The sequence below is a fragment of the Zosterops lateralis genome (genome assembly GCF_965231275.1).
Source record: "Zosterops lateralis genome assembly, chromosome: 8".
Taxonomy (NCBI): Eukaryota; Metazoa; Chordata; class Aves; order Passeriformes; family Zosteropidae; genus Zosterops; species Zosterops lateralis.
Window position 1 is genome coordinate 20,162,326 of NC_139768.1, and position 22,531 is coordinate 20,184,856.

Here is a 22,531-nt window from a genome sequence, read left to right on the forward strand (position 1 = left end):
GTCAGGACCAGGATCTCTGCTAGATGAGCATTACTTTAGGTCATGTCCAGAAGAAAATTAGTATTATTTCAAAGGAAAATAGTGATTGCCATCACCCCTGAGTGGTGATACTGACATAGCTGAGGGCTGTGCCAGCCCATGAGCCTGAAGGAGCCCACTCAGAATGAGGAACCTTGACCCTTTCCCTCGAGCAGAGCCAGGTTGCTGAATAGCCAATAAGAGCTGCAGGGTGTTTTAACTTTTTTCCCTGACCAAATTTACAAGTATTTTCTGTCAGAAAGAAATTCCCTCGCCGTCTGCAGGATTAACCAGATGGTTTAGTGTGTAAATCCACTTTCATTATTGATACACTGAATGTTTCTGGAGAGAATCCCAAAAATGCACTTACAGCCAAGACTAATATTGAAATTACCTTGTCATGACATAGGCAGCATAAGAAATCCTGCTTCACCATTGTAGGTATAACTAAATGCTATTTAAATTTGAAATTGCTTTCAATTTATGGTAGTTTTAATATCTTTTAGAGTTCTTATTGTTGCTTTATATTTGAAACATGAGTGGATATTATGCTTTAGAAACAGCTGGGGAAATGAGACTTTTCAGAAAGCTGAACCAAGAAAACCACGCTGTCTCCAGGCTTTTTTTCTGCATAGGAGATGTTTATCCCTCCCTCAAATGTGCATATTTTTCATTGCTTCTGAGTGAATATTAATCTTCTGGATTTCCCCTTTCCAGAGTAGTCTTTAGTTTGCTTCCCATGCAGAAACAGGAATTTCCTTGTGGGTCATATTTCAGGGTGTTTGTATTTATACATGGACTATAAGAGGGCAGTCACAATGCAGGGCAAGGACACTTCATGTTTTGCTGCAGAAGGCAGTACAGGAAATCTGGGTTTACTTGAAGGTGTATGTCTCTGAAACCTTCTTCACCATGAAGACATTTTGCTTGTAAGTATTAACACAGTTTGTTTTCCTTATCTTGGAAATTTTTGAAGTTTTATAATAGCTTTCATCACGATGATTTGCGGCATTTTATTTGCATTTTGACTGAAGTGTCTCATTGCATTTCAAAAGGTTTGAAGCAATCAAATCCCTTAATGCCTGGCATACAAAAATCTGAGGGGGTATAATCACGGAATTGGCATTTTCTATTTTGAATTAGACATAACCTGTTTACAATGTTGCTTTCTGTTGAAAAGACAATTAAATGTAACAATTAAAAACTTTCCCAAAAGGCAGAGGGAGATAGCACAACTTATCTCATGGGTATTTGTCTTCCCACATGCAAATCTTGACTTTTGCTGACAACCAGAAGAGACTTTTATCCTGTCAGAGAGTCTTGGAACATTGTTTTGTAGTAATTGCATCATTTGCCAGTTGAGGTGACTGTCAGTCACATTGAACAGAACAATACATTGCCTTTCATTGCAACCCCAGGTGTGTTCCCCTATTACTGACTTTGTGTACAGTCATTTTTAGTTTTGGAAATTGCTTTTTTGTCCTTTTATTTTTCTGATAGGCAACAGATGAAAACTCTAGAAGCAAATTTTGTAAAAGTTTATCACGGCATTTGTACAACAAAGCTTTCCCCCCCAAAAGGCAAAAAATTGCAAAGGTTTCCCTGAAAAAAAACTCAAAAAATACAGACAGAAATGTGCAGAAACCTCTGATGGACCTAAGTTTGCAGTCGGTCATTCCCATTTACAGCCTGGAACAGGAGGAATGAAAGTCCATAGCTTTTGTTGTATCTTGAGTAAAATTCCATTTGTAACCCACCACACTCCTGACCACCCCACTCCTGACTGTACCATGCCTACTTTTGGCACCATGGAGTAAAACAGAAACAGAGGAAAGCCCTTAAATCTCTCACTGCAGCCAGGGTTCTCAGTAAAGAGCCAGAGAACAACACTTGTAATCCTTCAGATTTTCCCAGGAGAGGCTCTGTGGCTTCAGGTGGCACAAGAGGGTCTGTGCACCCTCCTTGTAGGTAAAACAACTTCCAGCCAAGATCTGATTCTGCAGGGAATGAGAGTTTTGAGGTAAGGCAAAGGGAAACTTTTGAAAAGGCATTGTATTGTGACAAACTTGCAGATTATTAAAATTCCCATAGTATTACAACTGTGTTTACTACATATATTTTAAACTCTTTAGGCCAAGTTATGCCAATTTTATACAGGACTTACTATACTGGCAAAGCAGTGTCAGAAACATACATGGATGCAGTATTCCCAGGTTACAGGTGTTGTGACTGGTGCAAGAGAAAATGAACTTCTCTTGGCAGCTTTCATCACTTCTAGGCAAATCATCTTTTTGGCCTATAAATATAAATATTTTTTATTTGCAATTATGTTATTATATCATAAAATAAAAAATACAGAATATAGTGTATAATTTAATATTATATAAAATTATTTATAAATATATTTAATAGTTATTATGGCTATTTTATGCATTTTGACCATCAGTATGAAAATTACAGTTGAAGATTTTTGTTATTTTCTCAACAGCAATTGTGTGTGCAGTGAAGTGCTGCTCAGCAGCAAGCAAACTGAAAGGAAGTAGCTTCAACATTTTTGCTCTTTTTGTATGGGTGGAAGAAACAATCAGGATGGCTTCTACAAGTAAAAGAAATTCCGCAGGTACAAAATTTCTTGTACTAAAATTTGTCAGTAGTAAAGTTGTGAGATGGTCTGTCTTTAGCTGATTAAATGCCATCTATGAATTTCTTTAGGGAGTGCATTTCAGATCACTAGTTGTGAAGCTAAATAAGACAAGACCCTAAAAGTTAAATATGATCAGTTAAATAAGACAGCAGCTCATGATATTTTCTGAGCCCCTACATTTTCACTGCCATTATTTTACAATTTGGGCAAGTTATCAGCATTAACATCAGGGAAGCAGAGCCTGGCTCTATATTTTATAGCCTTGATTTGTGTTTGTCTTATGGCCATTTAAGCCCAGAAACCCAGTGCTAAGCAACAATTTCCAGTTCAAACAGGTCTTTTTAAAGAGATTAATTGGCAGCAAGTTAAGTAATGGTACTGTTCATTTCTCTTTGATTAGTGAGAATTCAAAATACATTTTGCCCTGAAGGTGGAGTCTGCAAGCACGGGTTCCTCATCAAATCACCACCTCTTCAGCTTTTCAGCTCACAGGTATACTAGCACAGATCAGTCATATTTCAGCAATCCCTCATATCTGCTACCTTGAATTTTAATGAGAGACAAATTGCTTTCTCTTTGGCAGAATTCCTGGAAGAGGCGTCTTTTTGTCCTGTCCAAATCCAGCACAGGGAATTACATCCTGAAGTATCTAAAAGGCCAGCACATGAAAGGCTCCATAGCCGTTGATCAGTATGTAGCTCAAATGCAATTTTTTTTTTTTCACTCATGTATCAACACTCTTCAATGGCCACTGATTGTACAAGCATTTGTTCCTGACTGAACAAGTCAGGATTGGGTTCCTGATTCAAACCCAATGAAGTCCACCAAACATTCCCTTGGAATTTGTAGGCTTTGGGTTCAACTATGGTATATGTAGAAGTGAAAATCCTGAATTGCTTTATTGTAATTTACTTTTGTGTGAGTGATTGTTGTGATGTATCTGCCAACAAGATATCTGGCTTGGCTGCACAATCCCACAGACTGTTCCTGCAGTAAAACACATTTTACCTGCTTTGAGGACAGTGCTGTGCATTCATTCACGTGTGAATAAGGACAGGCTCTGCCACTCTCAACTGTGGCACACACCCTTCCCCAGCTTACAGCCTCACAAAGTGCTTTGCAGGTTTGTGTAAAGGTCTCCTGGGCTGATTATGGTTGCTCTCTGCCTGTTATTCTGCCAAGAAATTGCTCTGCTTGGCTTGTTTGGGTTGGTCATTTCTTTCCTGCCAGCACAGTGCCTACTGCAGCAAGATTGAGTGTCACTGGCTTTGGACTGGCACTCTTTACCATGCCATGGGTGATATGAGATATGTGCAAGGGAAACAAATTTAATGGGAAATGTAAATATTTTCCTGTCAGATCTGGAGGTTAATACACCAGGCTCCCTGGAATTGTTAGGCATGGAGGTCACTCACCATTGCTGTTATGCTTCTTCCATTAAAAGGATTTACATTGTGAAGCTTTCAAAAATATTGCAGTTTGTTCAGTGGTCTGTGGTTACATTATTACCATAATTATTGTTGTTATTACTTTTATTAATTTGGCTTCTTGGAAGTTAATGGTGTAGTGCTTCAAGTGCTTCAAGTATCCATTAAGAGTACTTCTGTTCCACTTCCCCTCCATTAAAACACTATTATTATACAATTAGTTTCAAATCAAATCTATTATTTTATATTAGTTTAAAAACTTCCACAAGAAATTCTTCTTACTATTTTTTCTTTTCAAGATTCTGAATTAGACCAAAAGCCCCTTTTTCCAGAAATGAGGATCCATAGTCTGGGCACTTTGCAAAAGTTAATTTTTTATTTTTGCCTGGAGATTTCCTTCATTGAAAGACCATCTCTTTTGAATGTGTGCATTTGTTTTCTTGAGCACTTTCTTCTGTAGAAAAAACATATAACTTTTCCCTTGCAGATCTCGTCATATTATGCTGTGTTCAGAGTAAAATAGGGACATTGCACACATATATGTGTATGTCTATTTGTATGTAACTGTGTGGAGTTATTTAGGATGTTTCATATGGTTATCTTCACAGAATCATAAGTATTGAAGTTGGCATAAGTAATGCTGAAATTATGGAAACAGTGAAGAAGATGTTTAAATGCCTTCCTGAGGAGGTGATGTCCATCAGCACTGGAAGCAGATGTTATTACCTCATTGGGAACAGCAGGTGGGCACAGCAAGATGTGCCAAAGCAGTGTGATAGTACTGTTAAACTAATGTAGCTCTAAGCTGCTGCCTCAAGGCAGGGTCCTGCTCCTTCACAGCCACTCCCTTCCCTTCTGTGTCTCAGCTACTGATGGTACAGCTCTGGGATGAGGTGATCCAGCTGCCTGATCCAATGGAAAACAGCTTTTTTCTGTGGCATTTCCTCCCCGTACTCATGGCTGGGTTAAGTTTTTGCTAGTTCAGGCAGGTGAGCTCACCTTCCCTGCTGCCAAAGAGTCACAGCATCCAGCCTGTGAAAGCAGTGGGAGCACAGGGCTGGGAGTGGGAATGGCAGTGCCAGTACCTCAGCATGGCAGTGCCATTTCAAACTTAGGGGACAAGAAAGAGCAGAGACCTTTGCCTTCTGGGAGTTAGAAAAGGTTCTGCTCCTCATGGATAAACCACAGGGAATAATATTGCCTGAAAACTAGGTTATTAATCAAGGGAAGCAGACAAAAGGCAAAAATTCTCCCGAAGGAAAACATATGCCAGAAGTACTGACTGGGGCTTTTGCTGCAGCCAGGTGGTGCAGTCTGTGCTTTTTCATGCTGGAATTGAGTCCTGAACAGGGACAGAAACTCTTTCTGTGGAGGTGATCAGCCAAAGCTCAGTTAAGTGAGGGAGAGGGATGTTTGTCACAGTGCTCCTGTGCTGCTGGTTCCCAGCATCTCCTCTTCAGTTTCCCAGTCACGAGTGTGTCAGGGGATTTTTTGCCTTTTTGCAGAAGAGCAGCTGATGTGTGAAATTCTGATAAGAAGGAAAACACATACCTGAGTGCTCTGGAGCGTGGCACCCAACGCCTTCCCCCAGGGTGCGGCTCTCACAGAGAGTGGTGAGAAGCATTCCAGAATTAATCCAACTAAATCCACTGCAAGCATGAAAAACAGCTTCAACAGTCCTTTCATGGTGTATTTCTCATCCTAATGGTCCAAATGTATTCCCAAGCCTTATTAGTTCTCTGAGTCAGACTTTGCCATCTGGCTGTGACCACCCAAGCACTCTTTCCTCATAGGCAGGGACAGGGTTTTCCCCTTGATCTCAGGAATTTTTGTTTTGGGCCCCACAGGAAGAGGTAGGTAGGCAAAAGGAAAACCCCTTGTGTGTTACCTGTCATTAAGTTTTCATTCTTCTTGTTCCAACTTCAGGCAGGAAATAGAAGACTGGGTTACTCTGATATCTTCAATCTGCAGGGAGGACAAAAGAAGTGGATGCTGCCCTCAGGTGACACGTTACTGTACTTTATTTTAGAAAAAAAAGGCATTTCTTTTCTTCATTACAAAACTGTGCAAAGGAATTTTCCTGATCGTTGCCTTGCAAGTTGCCTCTGACCTTGGTTATTCAGAAATTCATTTTCATATAAATCCTGTACCCTGGCTTTGTGCATCAAGCAGGCATTACACAGTCTGTCTGCACTGGGATTGATTTTACATTGAAGAAATCTCTTTGAAGAGTAAGCCATATGGAAATGAGGGGAAGATTGATATTATACAGCAATAAACCACACTTTTGATGAATCAGAGTCAAAACTTGTGTGTTATACTTAGTGAGTGCATTTTGGATATATTTACATGTTCTTTTACATCAGTCTGTCAATGCTACAAATCAGCTGGAAGCCCTGGTAGTTCAAGCTCAGGCCCAAGATTCTGCCAGTCAGCCATCCTGTCTTGTCAGCCAGGCCCACCAGTTTAGACTCAGCACTAAGTACTCACATCCCTGCAGACCCCAGACAGCTCAAAATGCAAGCAGGGAAAATGTATGTCTGCCTGAAAAATGCCATGCAGACAACACCTCTGAGTCATTAGAAATAAAATTTGCTCTAGTGAGGTATATCAGTACACTTTAGCCCATACCCAGCAGGTCCCTGTTTTCTTACACTGCTTTTCCCTTATTTCTAGCACCAAGATCTTACAAATCCAGAAGTCAGAAGCCGGCCTTCCTCTTTGCCACTATTGAATTCTATAGATATGACCAGCTTTCCAGACAGGCAAAGCTACCAGAAGGTAAACAAATTAACCATCCTTAATAACGAGTCTGTGCCTGGGCATGACTGTGAAATTTCTTTTGTATAGTTGTTTTTTTTTCCATCAGAAGTTGTTCAGAGATTGTGCAGAGGGTACCTGGGTGGTCTGTTCTGGTGGGGTTCCTGGATGGTGACACCATAGAGTCCCCACAAGGGAAATACTTTTGAGGCAAGTCTGCATGTAAGTAAAGGCAACGAGAGACAATACTCACTGCTTGTCTCAACTGACTGGCAAACGTTAGTGGATATTAAGTAAACTCCTGAAGGTTTGCTTTGACATGACTTGGCAGAGGCATATGATGATCGTTTTGGCAGCTGCTAACCACATTCCTCCTGAGTTGTGATTGTGCTTTTATTTCTCTCTCTCTTTTTAGGCTGTAAAGCTTAGAGGAGAGTTCAGATCCAATTCCTCTCTGCCTTACAGACTTTCCCCTCAATATTGAAATAGATCTGAGGGAAAGCATTGCTGCTGTCCCACAGCAACTGCAGTCCAGGTATCAGGGTGAAACAGCAGCCAAGGAATTGCTGGGTTTCTGTAGACACAAAGCTCTGTGCAAATGGCCCGGTGAGAGGAAGCTGAATGTGGGTCAAACACCTCCAGGGTATCTTTATGAGGAGTCAACTTTTTTCCTTTGTATACAGCAGAATGGTTCCTCAGAAGACAAGAACAGGCCTTATTCAGATCCTGGCCCCCATCAGGCTCAGTGTGACCCACCAAGAGGAGTTCTACCAAGCCTGGTGAGCAGAACAAATCAAACAGCTCTTGCCTTGTTCCATCTGCAGAAATGAATATTGGCTTTTATCTCACCTGGGTATCTGTGACTATAGATTATCCACCTACTTTCCTAGCACATCGAGTCGATTTCCACAATGAAAGTTTCCTAAATATTTAGTCTGTTTTCTTGTTTACCACTGAAAATGATCTTCTAAAAACTTGAAATACCTGTGTCTGTTTGCGGGTTTTGGAGTCAGAGCCTCCAAATTTCTGTGCAGCAGCTGCAACTTGTGGCAGCTCTCACAAACTTCATGAAGAAAGCTCTGCATTTGTAGTGATTGACGATTTGTCTCTCCTTGCACATTTCTCAGCTGTACCACAGTTGTTCCTAAATAGTTTATTTCTTCAGCCTTTGCCAGTAGCAATCGAGTCAATGTAACTAAATTACAGAACAAGAGCTTGCTAAATTGAAGCACATCTTAGAACTGACCTTCTGTCAGCATTAATATGTCTTCAAGTAATTTCACTTCCATATCTAGCAGGAATGATTTGGAAAGATAAAAAGATGAATGTTATCTTGTATTACTGGCTAAGTGTTCTGACCTGTGTTCCCTGAACTAGTGCCTGCAGCAGTTTCCCTCTGCCATGGATTGCTGCCTTTGCAGCTGAATGAAGAGGACAGAAGGCACAACAAAACTCTACCACACCACTCTGCAGCTTAAACCCATCTTCATTGATAGTTCATGCATTGAACTATGACCTGGAGTGGCTGAGATACAGGGCAAAGAATCTGTTCTGCTATCACAGCTAACAGGGTGGTAAATCACATGCTGCAATCACCATCCTTGTATATAGGCTGACAGCAAGTATGAGATAATACAGCTAATTTTAGTGGAAAGAAGTGAATGGTTGAAACTACATTGCAATGCCATGGGTAGTCAGCATAGCTCAGCTGATGCACAGTACCTTTTAAAGTTGCAGTAATTCAGTTGTGAGTCTGAGCTCTGAAATGCACTGAGTTAACCCTTGGTCTGGTTTTAACCAGTCCTGCTCTGGGTGTATGTCAAGAATTTCTTTGTGTCTCTTCCTTGTCCCTTCCTTTTTTGTCTTATTCATTAATTCTTCTCATACTTACAATGCCTCAGAGAGCAGGTATTACATGCAGCTGTTCAGGCTGGGACAGGCTGACCATGAGGGTTAAAAGATAAGGAATTTGGATTTTAGCTTTTTAGCCTGAAGCAGAGGGAATAGCACAAAGCTCATGTTTCTCTTTTGGCATATGTGAAAATAAATAACTCTGCTGTATAGAGAACAAGAAACAATGTTTGTTCATTGGATAAAAATATTGCTCTTGCCTCATTAGTTTAACATCTGCTAACATCTCCAGACCTATTCTCTGCTCAGTGACATGTAGACAACTGATTTCCTAACTAATCCCTTGCATTTGCTTCCTTTTAGCAATGTGACTCCCCATTTCAAGCACCTGATTGTTTTGCTTTTTATTGGTGGTTCCCCCATCCAGGCCCAGATCTTGAAAACTCTTTGTTAAGTAGTTGTCACTCATGCAAACAGGATTGTTCATGTCAGTGAATCTAGTCATTCTGGCAGGGACTCTGGAGGGCTCAGGGGACCTGGCTTCTTTTCAACCCATCTTTTGGAGCTACCAAATCTCATCTGACTCAGTAGTATCAGCTATTTTGATACACAGCTTTCAACATCTGAAAAACATCAAAATTAGGAGCCCTGCCTTGTGTCACCCTATGCTGTGCATTACTGTATTGCAGGCAACAAGGCACCCTTGGGATCTGTTATACACCTGATTTTTTTGAAAGAGAGATTCCCTCTCTAAGGGCAACATATAGTTTCCCTTGAGGAGCTTACAGATAACAATGACTCAATTGCTATCCAGGTGTCATTTCTATCTTTTGCTACAGCCAATTTTCTCCATAGTCTACTTTCTCTCCAATGTAAATCCATATTATGGTTCATCAGACACTTGATGTTTGTCCTGAGTCCCATGCCATGAGTTGATCTTAATGCCATCTATACCAATAAGGAAAAAAAGTACAATAATCATCCTTAATTAATATTCATTGCTGGTTTCTTCTTGTTATATGTAAGAAAGTAATTAATTTACTTTACCTTGAAAACAGTAATACATTCACGGCATATTTAGCAATTATTAAAATGAATCACCATGGAAACCAAGGATGCAAGTGTAGAGATAAAAAACAGTTGCAGCACAAACATAACTAAGAGAATTGAACTGGGAGGCAGTTAAATACTAATTATCATACTCTTCACTATAATGAAGTCAACAAGGAGACATAAAAATAAATAATTTCTCTTTGCGACTTGAAAAGGTAAACTTGGTGGAGGGATTGATTTCTGCTTGGCTTACCAAATTCCTCAAACTTAATGTTTCAGGTATTTATGAAGGCAGAATATCACTCAGGACACAAAGGTCAGAGGTCCAGTCTTCTGCAGAATCTTTTTGTTCACAGAGAAGTATGAGATAATAAATTTCTCATTAGTCAGAGAAATCCCAAATTCATTCTTTATTTGATAGCAGTTAAAAACTGCTTAAAAGGACAAATATATCCCAATTCACCCCTAGATTTCCTACAGAATTTCTTCCTAATGTAAGGACTTCAGAACTAAATGCAAAAACAAAATCTTTTCCACACAAGTGACCCTAAATTCATGCAGATTCATACACAAAGTGTTTAAAACACTTGATTTCTAGACAAAATAACAGGTTGCGATCATGAAATCAATTGGAACAGCCTGGTTACCATTAATCCATCTATCAGAAATACTGATACCAGTGGCTGGTTCTGTCTGTGTGCATTGCATTTCAAAAATACAGGCAGGACAACAGATATAGAAACCTTGTTTCTAAAAGAGGCTGGGTCTGAGCATATCTCACTTCAAGAAGAAATGCATCTTACCATGTTTTCTGTGAATATTTGTTGATTGTGTTACTTCTCCACAAAAAGGAAAATACATATTAATCTGTATTAACTGAGTCTATTAATTACAAGCCCATTCTTTCAGCAGGATAAAATTCTGGGAAGAAGTGAGGAAAATCTGCTGTTGTCAGATCCAGAGGAAAACATCAAAAAGGACGAAGAAGATTATTACCAAACTCCCAGCAATGTTTTGGCAAAGGTAGTTTATCAGCTGTGAGTTCTGCTGGTCTGTTAACATCTCCAAGGACACAAGAGACATTTAATGAGCCAAAGAGGAACTGGTGGGGGGAACCACTTATATCTTGCAGAAGGAATACATAGATAAAGCAATAGGTAATAGACCTTTTATTTATACAAGAAAAAAAACACACTAGACCCATTCAAAGGATCTTCCTGGTGCAAAGTGACATTTTGACAAAAAACATTGCTGATTTTGTTGAAATTCCCCAAACTGTTTCATTGTAAATGGCTTTGCCTATTGTATAATGCGGTAGGGTTGGGTTTTTTCCTGAAAGTGAAAACTTCATTTAGAGAATGTAACAGTACATTAGTTTTATATATTTTGAGATGTAATTCTGCTGAAGCACCAGTAAGGTGCATAAAAGCAGCACTTTTAAAACACTGCAGTACATTTTGGTATCAACATTTCACTGTGAAACAAGGCAGCAGGAGAAATCATGCTGTTAATTTTATATAAATTTTGACACTCAGTTTGGGAGGCTAATTTCTCTAGGCTTCCCATGCAACTAGTGGTCAGGAGAAGATAAGTGGTCAGTTTTCTGCAGAAGTCACAGACTGTACATCTGACTGAAGGACATTAGCAATAGTGATGTGGTCATGTAGTCTAAGTGCTCTAAGTCAAGCACACCCAGAGAACAAGTCTCCTTTTTCAGCCTTTTTTTTTTTTTTTTTTTTTTTTTTTGTAGTAGTAGTAGTAGTAGTAGTAGTAGTAGTAGTAGTACTTCAGAATATGGCTGGTCATATCCCAGTCTGGAAGTGCCATAATTCCAGCATTAGCTTTTAAGTTTCAAGCACCTTTCTAGCTACCAGTTTATGGGAACTGACTGATTTGAGGAAACCCAGGCTATATTAACCAGTATGTTTAAACAGCATGAACACTGAACAAAATAAGGTAATTAATGGGGGTTTCTTCTGTAGGAAGGGCAATGACATTAATGTCTTATATTGCTGTGTGTTTCTGACAGTGCACTACTGAAGTATCAAAGCCTGACCCCACAGCTGAGTCTGATGTCCCTGTGCAAGAGAAGCCAGTGCAGAACAACCCAGTGAGGGAGAACATCTATATGTCAATGAAATCACTGTAAGTAACAGCTTCATTAAGGCTTTGGAAATTAAAAGTGGCACAGCAATAGAGACAGAGCTGACATCTCTGGTATTTGCATAACAAGATCTAGAGGCTGCATCTTGTTTGAATCAGTCTTTATTGGGTCTTAGTTCACAAAGTTCAGCACTCATGGGAACACTGGAGTCAAATTCAAACTCTTCAACATGAAATTTAAGCTCACACTGCAGACTCCTGCACTTACACAGGCTCTGACTATACAATGCAGCAACTTTTGTTGACTCATATTTTTTCTGGGTTTTCGTGACACAACAGCTCACCACTTTACTGAGTCACTGCAGCCAAACTCCAACCTTTCAAACAGGTGCTCTCCAAAACAGGCAGCATTATCTAGAGGTTAAAAGAGAAAAGTAAAGCTGGGGCATTAGCTCCCATCTTTTCCATTAAGAAGTTATGTGAGTTAGAACATGTCCTCCCTTTCATTTTGCCATCCAAAGAACGGCTCTGTTGCTGTGTGTTTTGAAGGAACAATGTTTGCCACATCACAAAGAAAGACCTGAACTTTGTGTCAGAGTTGTAGGGCCACAAGGAAACTTTACAATCTCCACAATATAGCACTGAATACTGAAGAGAATTGTGCCTGCAGAGTAAAACTCCTCCAGAGCCAGAAGAGTGGCCAGTAGCTGTTGGTCTGACACCCACAGACAGTCAGATCTTAGGCTACATGGAGGGAGGCAACTGGAAATGCAGACCCACTAACCAATAATCCCAATAGATTAATTCAAGATCATCTGTGTCTTTGGGATCCCCCAGAGGGAATTACTATAAAAACCTCACAAGGTTATGCCATCTGAGTTTAAAAAAAAAAAAAAAACCAACCTAAAAAGAGCAGCTTTTGCTACTAACCCCAGTCTTGTTTGGGGCACAATAGGGAGTCAGCTCCAGGCAATAAAAGGCTTATCAAATAAAACTAAAATGAGTTCAAGTAGTTCTGAGTTATCACATCTCCCAAGGGACAGCTTTACATCCCTGCAGAACCCAGTACAGCCAAGGCCAACAATCTGTACTCAGTTTCTTTGTCAAGGCATGCTGTTAGCTGAAATGTTTCCAGGCTTAATAAACAGTTATTGCATACTGAAAACGTTTATTTTGAGATTTATGGTCCATTTTTAGAAGGCCTGTTTATTTTACTTTGATTTTATTTTGTCCACTGGATATTCTACAAGGACTTGTTATTCTTTGCTTTATTGAGGGCTGCTTGATCCAGCTTCAAACACAGCAAGAGTGCCTGGAATTGTCAAACTCCTTAATTTTTTATCATCATCCCTCTTTAGTAAGCTGCTGGATGAGAGATGCCAGCTCACAAGCAGACATGATGGGCTGCCATCCCTTCCTAAATGCCAGAACAGTGCATGTCCAAGAGACTTGGAAGCAGACAAAGACACGAAGTTCCCAGAAAGCAGCACCAGCCTGCAGCCAACCCTCCAGAGAAGGCAAAACTTGTTACCCCTCTCAGTGGTTCATTTGTCTATACTGCTCAGGTAAGTGTCTTCTCCAGCTGGTTGCAGAGAAGACAGACGTGTTCATGGGTTTCATCTTGCCAAGTCTGTCAGCATTCCAGAGGCACTTGGATGATGCTCTCAGTCATAGCATTTAGTTTCAGGAAGTCTGCAAGGAGCAGGGAGTTGGACTCAATAATCCTTACGAATCCCTTCCAATTTGAGCTGTTCTATGATTCTGTGGTCTCTGATGTTTTTCTCTCATAGTCAAGTTACAGAAGAGTTTCAGCTGCAGAAATTGGATATTTTCGTACCCCTGGCTGATATTAACAATTACCTAAAACTTACTGAAGCAGCAGGACGAATCTGGTAAGTCTGGATGTCTTGTGACAGTGCCTCTGAGATGGGAATAAGTGACAGGCACAGAAGTGTTGAACTATGGACACCCATGTGTAGTTTTGGCAGGGCAGAACAGGGCAAGGGCAGTGCTTGTTGGCACTTCAGTGATTCCTTCTGCTCTCTCCAAATCTTTGTGTACTTGAGTTTGTGTTTCAACTGAAAAGGTCTGTACAGAATCCAGCATGCTGGGTAATAATTAGTGATGGTTTCAACCAGAACCAGATCAAAAAGTTACAAAAGCACTGAAGGTGTATGTCATTTCCAGAGGGCAGCCCCATAAACGCAATCCTGTCCAGCCACTGCAGTCACTGGATATCCTGTATGTTTCCTTTCTTGTCTGCCCTCCACAGCATTTCACAGTGGACTGGTCCTCACAGACTGGGGTGTGTGTTTAACCACGGGGACCACGTGGTGGCTGTGAATGATCTGCAGCCCCAGGGTGTGGAGGAGGCTTACCTCTTCATCAGCAGGTCCACCAGAAAGGAGGTAAGCTTGACTCACTTTGACTCAAATGGGTCGAGCCAAATGAGAAGGCAATTTCCTCTTTTGCATTTTATGAGGCTCAATTCAAACCAGTTTACTCTGGTCTAAGTTTGCCATGAATAGCTCCAGCACCAAATATCTCCTCAGCATTGTTCTGGTGTGGTGTCTCATATTCCTGAGCTGCGTGGGGAACACAAGGCTAGCACTGCAGAGTTTGAAGAAGAGTTTGAGCAACACCAAGAGATGTTACCAGGCAACCATAAACTAGAGTTACTTGGGATTTTTTTGCCTAATGCATATTAATTGCAAATTTTGGGAAAAAAAAACATTGCCTCCAGCGGATGTGTAGTTGTTTATGGTGGTTTTGGGTATTGAGGGCAGAGCCCTGGACTCCTACAGCCTATTACTTATCAAGCACTACACATCTCCTTGTGTGAGACTGTTTTCTGAAGAACGTGGGACATTTCTAAAATGTTCTTTAACCCAACTGTGATCTATGACATGTGTTTCTGAGCTCATATTTCAGTATTCAGGTTCATGACCCATATCCAAACACATTCATATTTGAATTCTGCTGAGAAGGTTGAGGTCATGAGATGTTATTGCCATCTAAAGAAAGGAAAGCTAGTCTCAGCAAGGAAAAAAAATACTCATCTCTCTTAATGGGGAATTTTTATTAGCTAGTTCAAATACAAGTCAGATAGTTGCACAAATATTGATCAGATTAAACAAACTATAAAAATGTCCTTTTTTTCTTCTTTTTTAAGGTGAAACTTACTGTATGTAGGATTCCACATTCAGATATCTTCCATGCTAAAGGCTGCTCATGTTCCTGAAAAAAAAATACCTCAATGATTAAGTAAGTGCTCAAGGGAACTCAAGGGAACAGACCAGGGAGGAGAAGGTGATATATGGTATATAGAGATAATCATCTTCTTCAGCTCCAGATATCTTTTGCTGTAGTACAAAGAACAGAGAACGTGGATTTTGTTTTATGCTCTAATAACTTATTTTGTGGCATGAATGGCATGTATTTGGCTTATATTTCATGTTGGCATGTATTTCTGTTACATGGAAGAAAATGAGGCTCAGATAATTTACATGACCTTTGCACTGTGTATACTTTTCATTTCAGCAGAAAATACTGGTTTGTGCCTCTGCTCACCTCTTTACACTGAGTTACAATGATTTATTACTGAACTCCTTACCAGTTAGGGGTGGGCAAACAACCAGCATTTGGACTAAAGCCATGTTTTCCCTGGATTCCCCTTAGCTCAGAAAGGCTCAAGTGAGCTAAGAGCTGTAGTGTTGGAGAAAAGGCTGGTACATAAAATGTTGTGTAGTCATTCAGTGGGGCCTCCTTTTGTGTTATGCCCCTCCGATGATACAGCCACAAAAATACATCCAAGGGATGACAGGAAGAAGAGCTGGTTGGAGAAAAAGGAATGTGTCTGGAGCACCTTTGGGTTCATTGACATCCAAAATAAACACTAAGTGGAAAAGGAATTAATGGATTTGGGAGAAAGAAAGGCTGACCTACAATGTGAAAGAGTTCCTGGTAAAGACAGCTGAGAAAACCACAGAGAGAAATTACGTATCTGAAGGCATGTGCTCTCACCACCATGCAGAGTTCACCATCTCTCACAGAGAATGTTTTGATGCTACCAAACAGTACCACAAGGATGTCACTGGTGCAGCAGAGCAAGTGCTTATTTGCTTCCCAAACAAGAATATTTCCTGTAAATATTTATTTATGGAAATGCCTTCCTTGAATTGCTACCATAGCAACATGACCAATTTTCAGCTGATAGCACACCAAAAGGAGATTGATAAGGAGCTGTCTTCAGGAGTGCTCCAGTGGATGCCAAAAGGGATTTTTGTCCTGTCCTGAACTGACCTCTGTTGCTTAGAGCAACGTGGTATAACATGGCAGAACACATACCTGTGCCCTGTATGAACATGGAAACTATGTGGGAATTTTTACATACACCTATTGCTGTAAAATAGATAGTGTCAGTATACAGGGATGTGGCAACAAACAGAATCACTGGATTTAAGTACTGATAATTTTATCTTACCAGATACAACGAGAATAACTACTGGGTTTAGCAAGCACAGGATTATTGATATTAAGAGACTTATATAAGCTTTGATTAAGGTGGATTTGACTCAAAGGAGGTATTTATCCAGTCTCCAATTGAATAAGGCCAAGTTGACTACTACAGTAAGGAACTACAGTCACTAAAACTTCAGCACTCACAGTCACTTCAGCATTGGTGCATCTTACTTCAGTAGCAAATTTGATAAATGGACTGCACTTAAAAAAAAAATTTTAAAATTTTACTCAGCTGAAGATGAAAACAGCATTGTGTAACTCAAAACAGGCAAACACAAATGTGTATATAATCTATTCAGACTCAGTTCCTCTTTAAAAGATTAATTTCCAGACTGAATGTTTCCACAGCCTGTCATTTCTGCTTTTGAGATAAGAGTGTTTGGGACATGCTTGTTTCTCAAGGTGGAAAGGATCACATTTTCATTTTTCTGTTTCAGTGGTGTTCAAAGCCTGTTTGTGCTGAATTCTGCATAAATACAGAGGGAACTCCCAGTTCTGGAACTACAGAGCCTGAAAATGGAAGAAAACACATTCCTTGGGAGCTCTTTCCAAAGCTGCTATGGGTCCTTTGTTCTGCACTGCTGCTTTGAGCACAGCAAATCCATTTCTGCCTAAGAGCCCCTGAGAGATGGGATGGCTGGATATCACTGTACAGGGCTTCTTCCAGCCCTGTAACTCTGTCAGTCTGCTAGGACAGTCCCCATGGCCTGAATCCTAAAATCACAGATCACCTACTTCAAGAGCATCTACTGAGGATGTGATACTCAGCCTTTCCTGCCCAAAGTTTGCCTCAGCTCTGCTTCTGGACTTTGGAAGAAGAAAGTCTAAACTTTCCTGTGTTGTTCCAAGACTCATCCCTCTGTAAAATCAGATTTTTTTTCTAATATTTATCCTAGACAATTTTTTCAGAAAATTAACATGATTTTTTCTTGCCCTGTTTTCAATGGGTATAGGGAACATTTAGATTGCCACTGTCTGCAGAGAAATCTTCATTATGGGAGCTGGTTTTTCTACCTGTTCTCCCTTCTCTTTTTCTTAGACCAAACATTCTGCATTCTTCCATCATTTTTTCAAACAGTTCCTGAAAATGGCCACATGGCACTGAACTGCAAGACAAATACCTTGTGTTCCCAGTTATGGATGAACAAAGGAGGTGAGAAATTGAAATTCAAAGAATTTCATAAAAAATAATCCAAAGCCATGAAGCAATTTCCTAGTACTTCATAGGGAAACATTTCTCAAAAGAGGAGAATTAGTGAAGAAGATCCCCCTTGGTGGTGGGAGAAGAGCCACCTCCATGGAACCTGCTGCTGGAGCAGATGTTGAGCACTGCATGCTGCACCTCTCAGCCATGGGAGAATGTTACTTCTGGACAAAACCAGGATTTGGTTAGATATAGCACATACAGAATAATTCCAGAATATTTTAGAGAACTGGGAGATTACTTCTGTACTTCAGTAAACAGTTACAGATGTGTTACTCCAAGATTGATCATTATATCAGTTTGCACAATGCTAAATGCAGATAATTAATGTCACATATTGGCTGATTCATAACACTTACAGAGACACAATATGGAAATTACATTGGTACAGTAAATTCTGGTAGAGTGTGTGAAGTTGTCTGCCCACATATGATTAATAAATGTGCTAACACTTCACAACACATTGTATGCTGCAATACACCTCATTTTCTCCTAGCATGGCCCCTCCCTGTCCTGCAAAGATTACCTGTAACTTTCCACTAATCTGCAGCTGAGTCACTAAACAGCCCTTTTAAAAAAAGCTACACCTAAGAAAGATTTGTTTCCCTATCTGTTAATTTGTGCACCTTCCTATGCTGCACTCACTCTTTAGTGGCTGCTAATATTTCCCCTTAGATTCCCAAACACGAATCATGGTCTTTCTACTCTAGCATCTAGCTAGGGAGACGGCAATTGCCCAGGAGAAAAGCAAGTCCTGAAAGAGAGAGAAAGTAATGGTAAGGGAAGTCTCTATATTGATGTAAGGTCATTGAAGTTAGGAAAAATAAAAAGCCCATTGAACAGAAAAAACAAACCAGACCACACAACCTCCACACTTCCTCCCAAGGGCAACACTCCTAAGAACTGGGGTTGGAGTCATAAAGTGATCAAGAGAGCTCAAGTCCTGCAGGAGAAGTCCAGCCAGGAAATGTTATCTGTGCAATGTCCACCCTGAAGTGAGCCAGAGACAAGCTCTGTGTAATGCTTAATTCTCTTATTAGAGTCCCTCCAGCCTGGGGGATTGGAGGAATATCTATATATGTGATAGGGATATGCAAATAAACACCTATATATTTAATAGGGATATCCAAATAACAGCCAGACATACTTCAGTGTGGCTGGAATTTCTGCAAAGGGATTCAAAGAGGAGCAACTGCAATAAAGGAGAGTGATGATCCCCTGCACACTACAGAGAGAGTGGATTCATGGTGAGCTGGGGACACCAGGTGCTTAATCTGTGTTTTGCCCAAGATTTTATGGTGACCCCAGAAGAGCCATTTCCTCACATACACTCAGTAAAATTCAAGAAGTGATTTCAGACACATTTGCATCATGCTGTCTCTTACCACGAATGTGATCTCCAGCACCACATTCAATAGTAGGAAATGCTTTAGCTCCCAGGAAATTCCTGGAAAAGCCTCCACCAGACCTGTATGTTGCAGGCATGAGGGCAGGTTCATCAATGCCCTGTGCCATGGGAGATGCTGATGTGCTGGTTCCATGCTGAGGGAGAAGCTATCCTTGATGTCCTGCAGAAACTGGCTTACCTGAGTCCCTTCAGTCACTCTGTCATGAGGGAGTATTAGGTGATGTTCCCACTTCCCTGCACGGAGCTGGCTCCCAACCTCTGTGCTGCTCATGGAAAGCTGCACCAGCAGGGACTGTGGAAATCTTCTCAGCCACATGGATTCATCCAGCACTTCAGGCCCATTAGGGAACACACTAATATTTACAAAGCTGCTTCCCTGCTGGTGCTCCCTTGGGCAGAGCAGGGGATAGAAAGTGCATGTACTGACTGTATGGTTTGGGTCTGTGGAGCAAGGTAACCTGAGGTGCTCTAAGGGCTTTTTTGGTTTGTCTCCCATGGATGAACACTTCCTCCATGTAGTGCCTTGCCATAGCCAGCCACTTCCCTCCTGCAGGCTGGCCAGCAAGGCACTGCAAGGAACCTGGGGCATGCCAGGCAGTTCCTACAAATGCCACTGGAATTTTGAATGTTCCTTTTGAATGTTTCTTTTGGCCCCTTATCACCTTCTAATTTATTGCATCCCTTAAAAAAGTGGAGAAGCCAGACAAGTTTGGTACAAATCTTGCATTCAGCAAAATCACTTTAAACAAACCATACCTTCACTACAAGGACCCTCAATGACCAGGAGCCCTTTGCTTGCTGCTGACAGCTCCTTGGTCCTTACAGCAAGACCAGCACTCTGCTGTGGTGGCAGCAGGACTGGACTTGCCACAGCAAATGTCTGGCCCCATTTAGTTTTTCATCCTGGGGTGCCTGATTCAGTCTGTGCCTGAGAATTTGTTTTGTTTATAACCCAGCAGCAGAGGATGAAATTGAAACATTGGTGGGAGCATTAAGATCATGCCTATCAGTGGTGCTAATCTTCTTTTAAAATATTGGATGTTTGTGATGTTCATCAGTAGGGACATCACTGAGCTACATCCTTTTTTTATTTCCTGCCTCTGTAAGTTTTCCCAAGAAATCTGTTTCTGTTTGTGCCTATAGAACACACCATAAAACCATGTTTATGCCTCAAGGCTGTTGGAAGGATACTACCTCCATCAGTGATGAGGGTTGCACAATTTTTTAACCAGGAGAAGCCAATGTTTTTGAGTAGGTGCTCCTCAGCAGCATCTACTGATCAGTCACATATTCTACACCAGGACACTTTTTGCCAAAATAATCTCATTTATATGCTAAATGTCCTTAAACTAACTAAGTGCCCTACAGGAATTCTGGCCTTCTGTCCTCCAATTTGCTCCTCTTCTATTTTATTCAATGCCCAAAGTCATTCTTCACAGATGTCATTTTGCTTCCAAGCAATTGCCCTTGTGCTCCAGTTTCTAAGAATAAAAATGAACTCTGGCAGCGTAACATTTCTGAGAAATCCCCAGTAGTGGAAGAGTAGTTGTTGGGGAGAACAAAGAGGAAGGAAAACTCAGTCAAAAGGAACAGCAAGAGAGACTGTGGATAGGAAAAAAAAATATGTCAAAGATGGTTAAACAGGAGTTCTCTGCTTTAAGTACATTTTTGTTATATCTGGTGTTTAAAAAAAAAAAAATTAAAAGTCTGCTTCAGGTTATTTCCTAGAATCAGACAAGTGTCAGTAAACAGCACCTGCCCTCAAGGTCAGCTAGAAGATTGAAATAACCCAGAGTAAATACGTGTCCAGTCTCTCTGGCACCTGAATGAAACATCCCCTGCACTGTGGTCTGGTCACCCTGGGACCTTTCCATCTATTTGTCTTTTTATGTTCTGCCAGTGGCCCAAATGCTGATGATCACAGGGCTGGGAATAGTGCAGGGGTGTTTTGGATGGCAGCCAGGAGACAGTAGGACGTCTGTGCCTGCAGGAGGGGTGGTCACTGCTGCCATCCCCAAAGGGGACCCACACCAGTGACCCACACCTGTCAGTGGGCTGTGGCACCTTGTGTTGATGTTAGCTGTCCCCCTGGTTGTGTTTGCTGTGAAAACTGGGTCAATGAGGGCCATTAGATTCCCTGCATTTTACAAGGATGACTGTAGAGAGAGAAAGCATTTTGTTAGGGAAAGAACAAAAGAACCTTCCTCCTCTGCATAACAGAAAATTCCCACACTGTTTCCACTCCCGATCTCCACAGTGCTGAGAAAACCTCCAGAGTGTTTTGCCCTCCCTGTGCTGCTGGAATATGAACAGATCTTACCACTGTACTGTAATTCTTTGGAGAGAAACAGAAGAGAAAAGCTGATTTGGCATCATGAAATCTAACCATGCCAGAGAGGGAATGTGGTGACAGGTGAAAGAATTCTAAAACAAAGGCCTCATCAAATCAGGCCTGCCCTGCTACATTGCCAGAGTTAGCCTGTCACTTCTTCTAAGCCATTTGCAAGGTATCATGCAAAAACAAGAGTCTTGGTCTGAAAACTGGTTAATGCAACAACCTGTTTCCTCCCGGGCTGAAAACCAAATGCACCTGGAAGAAGAAGGGATTTGTCCCATGAGATTCAGTCAAGAAAAGTTGTAACCAATCCAAGAATAGATGGATTTGATGGCCAAGTAGAATACCTTTTAGTAACCAATGGAGTAATTGGCAAGAAAGCCAGGAACCAACTGAGGTTGCACACGAGGTGTGTAAAAACTGGATCAAAGAAGTGATGTGAATAAAGCCTTGGCTTTTCCCGCAGGAAGAAAACAGAGTCTCGGCTAACACACTGGAATAAACGATGTCCCGAGGCGACGGCCGAGGCTGCCAAGCAAAAGGAGGCGGGCCCGGCCGAGCCGGGACTCGGGAGACGGAATCCACAGAGCCGCGAACGAACCAAGAGCCCGCAGCGCACGGAAATTCAGGCAGCGAATGCACCAAGTAGCGAAAGGCTGCGGCTGCAGGCGGCCCCGGGACCGCCCCAAAGGCACAAACACGAGAAGCGGCGGCGGAGCGGGCGGCGAGCGGGGAGAGCCCGGGGCCGCGGAGGGCGCGGAAAGCACAGAACAAACACAGAAACAGAGAATCCAAGCACAGAAACAAACAGGGGAACAAACAGGGGAGGGAACAAACAGGGGAACACAGAGCGCTGGCGGGCAGGCGGCGCCAGGGGGCAGCAGCGAGCACGGAGCCCTGAGCCGGGAGGGGCGGAACAGCCGCGCGCGGAAAACACGCGCCGCGCCGCGAAATATGAAACCACGACCCGCGCAGGGTGCGAAATGTGCGGCGCGGAGCATGTAAATACGCTCCGCGGAATATGAGGATACGCGCGGAGGATCCGCGCCAAAGTGCGCACACGGGAGGAGGCGCGGCCGGGGCAGCTCCGGACCCGGAGTTTCAAAAAGGGCTCCAAGACGGGACATCCCTGAGCCACCAATTCCAGCGGACCAAAAAGCGGGCAGACGGCTGTGGGCGTTTCTATGGCGCAAACAGGACAACAGGA

At 41.7% G+C, this 22,531-nt stretch overlaps 1 protein-coding gene across 6 annotated transcripts; it reads left to right on the forward strand.

Annotated features, from left to right (window-relative positions):
* The first annotated feature begins 766 nt into the window (after window positions 1-766).
* PLEKHS1 (pleckstrin homology domain containing S1) lies at window positions 767-18,040 on the forward strand. 6 transcript variants are annotated; one of them, XM_083866702.1, is made up of 15 exons: window positions 767-947; window positions 2,507-2,638; window positions 3,063-3,154; window positions 3,246-3,352; window positions 4,698-4,832; window positions 6,016-6,091; window positions 6,766-6,870; window positions 7,533-7,628; window positions 10,663-10,776; window positions 11,783-11,898; window positions 13,215-13,421; window positions 13,647-13,748; window positions 14,129-14,264; window positions 15,029-15,120; window positions 16,815-16,929. In XM_083866702.1, the coding sequence occupies exons 2-14, from the start codon at window positions 2,608-2,610 to the stop codon at window positions 15,095-15,097; spliced, it is 1,386 nt and encodes a 461-aa protein (XP_083722828.1). In that variant the 5' UTR covers window positions 767-947; window positions 2,507-2,607; the 3' UTR covers window positions 15,098-15,120; window positions 16,815-16,929. The 6 variants fall into 6 exon arrangements, with proteins under 6 accessions (XP_083722828.1, XP_083722829.1, XP_083722824.1 ...); XM_083866703.1 differs by having other exon boundaries at window positions 10,666-10,776; XM_083866698.1 differs by lacking the exon at window positions 15,029-15,120 and having other exon boundaries at window positions 16,815-18,040.
* The last annotated feature ends 4,491 nt before the right edge of the window (window positions 18,041-22,531 follow it).

Excerpts from the sequence above, each read along its gene's own strand:
- PLEKHS1 (XM_083866698.1), top strand. The coding sequence starts at position 2,608 with ATGGCTTCTACAAGTAAAAGAAATTCCGCAG. Across the intron at positions 6,871-7,532 it reads ACAGGCAAAGCTACCAGAAG|CAGAATGGTTCCTCAGAAGA; the intron begins GTAAACAAATTA and ends CTTTGTATACAG. Across the intron at positions 14,265-16,814 it reads GCAGGTCCACCAGAAAGGAG|TGGTGTTCAAAGCCTGTTTG; the intron begins GTAAGCTTGACT and ends TTTCTGTTTCAG.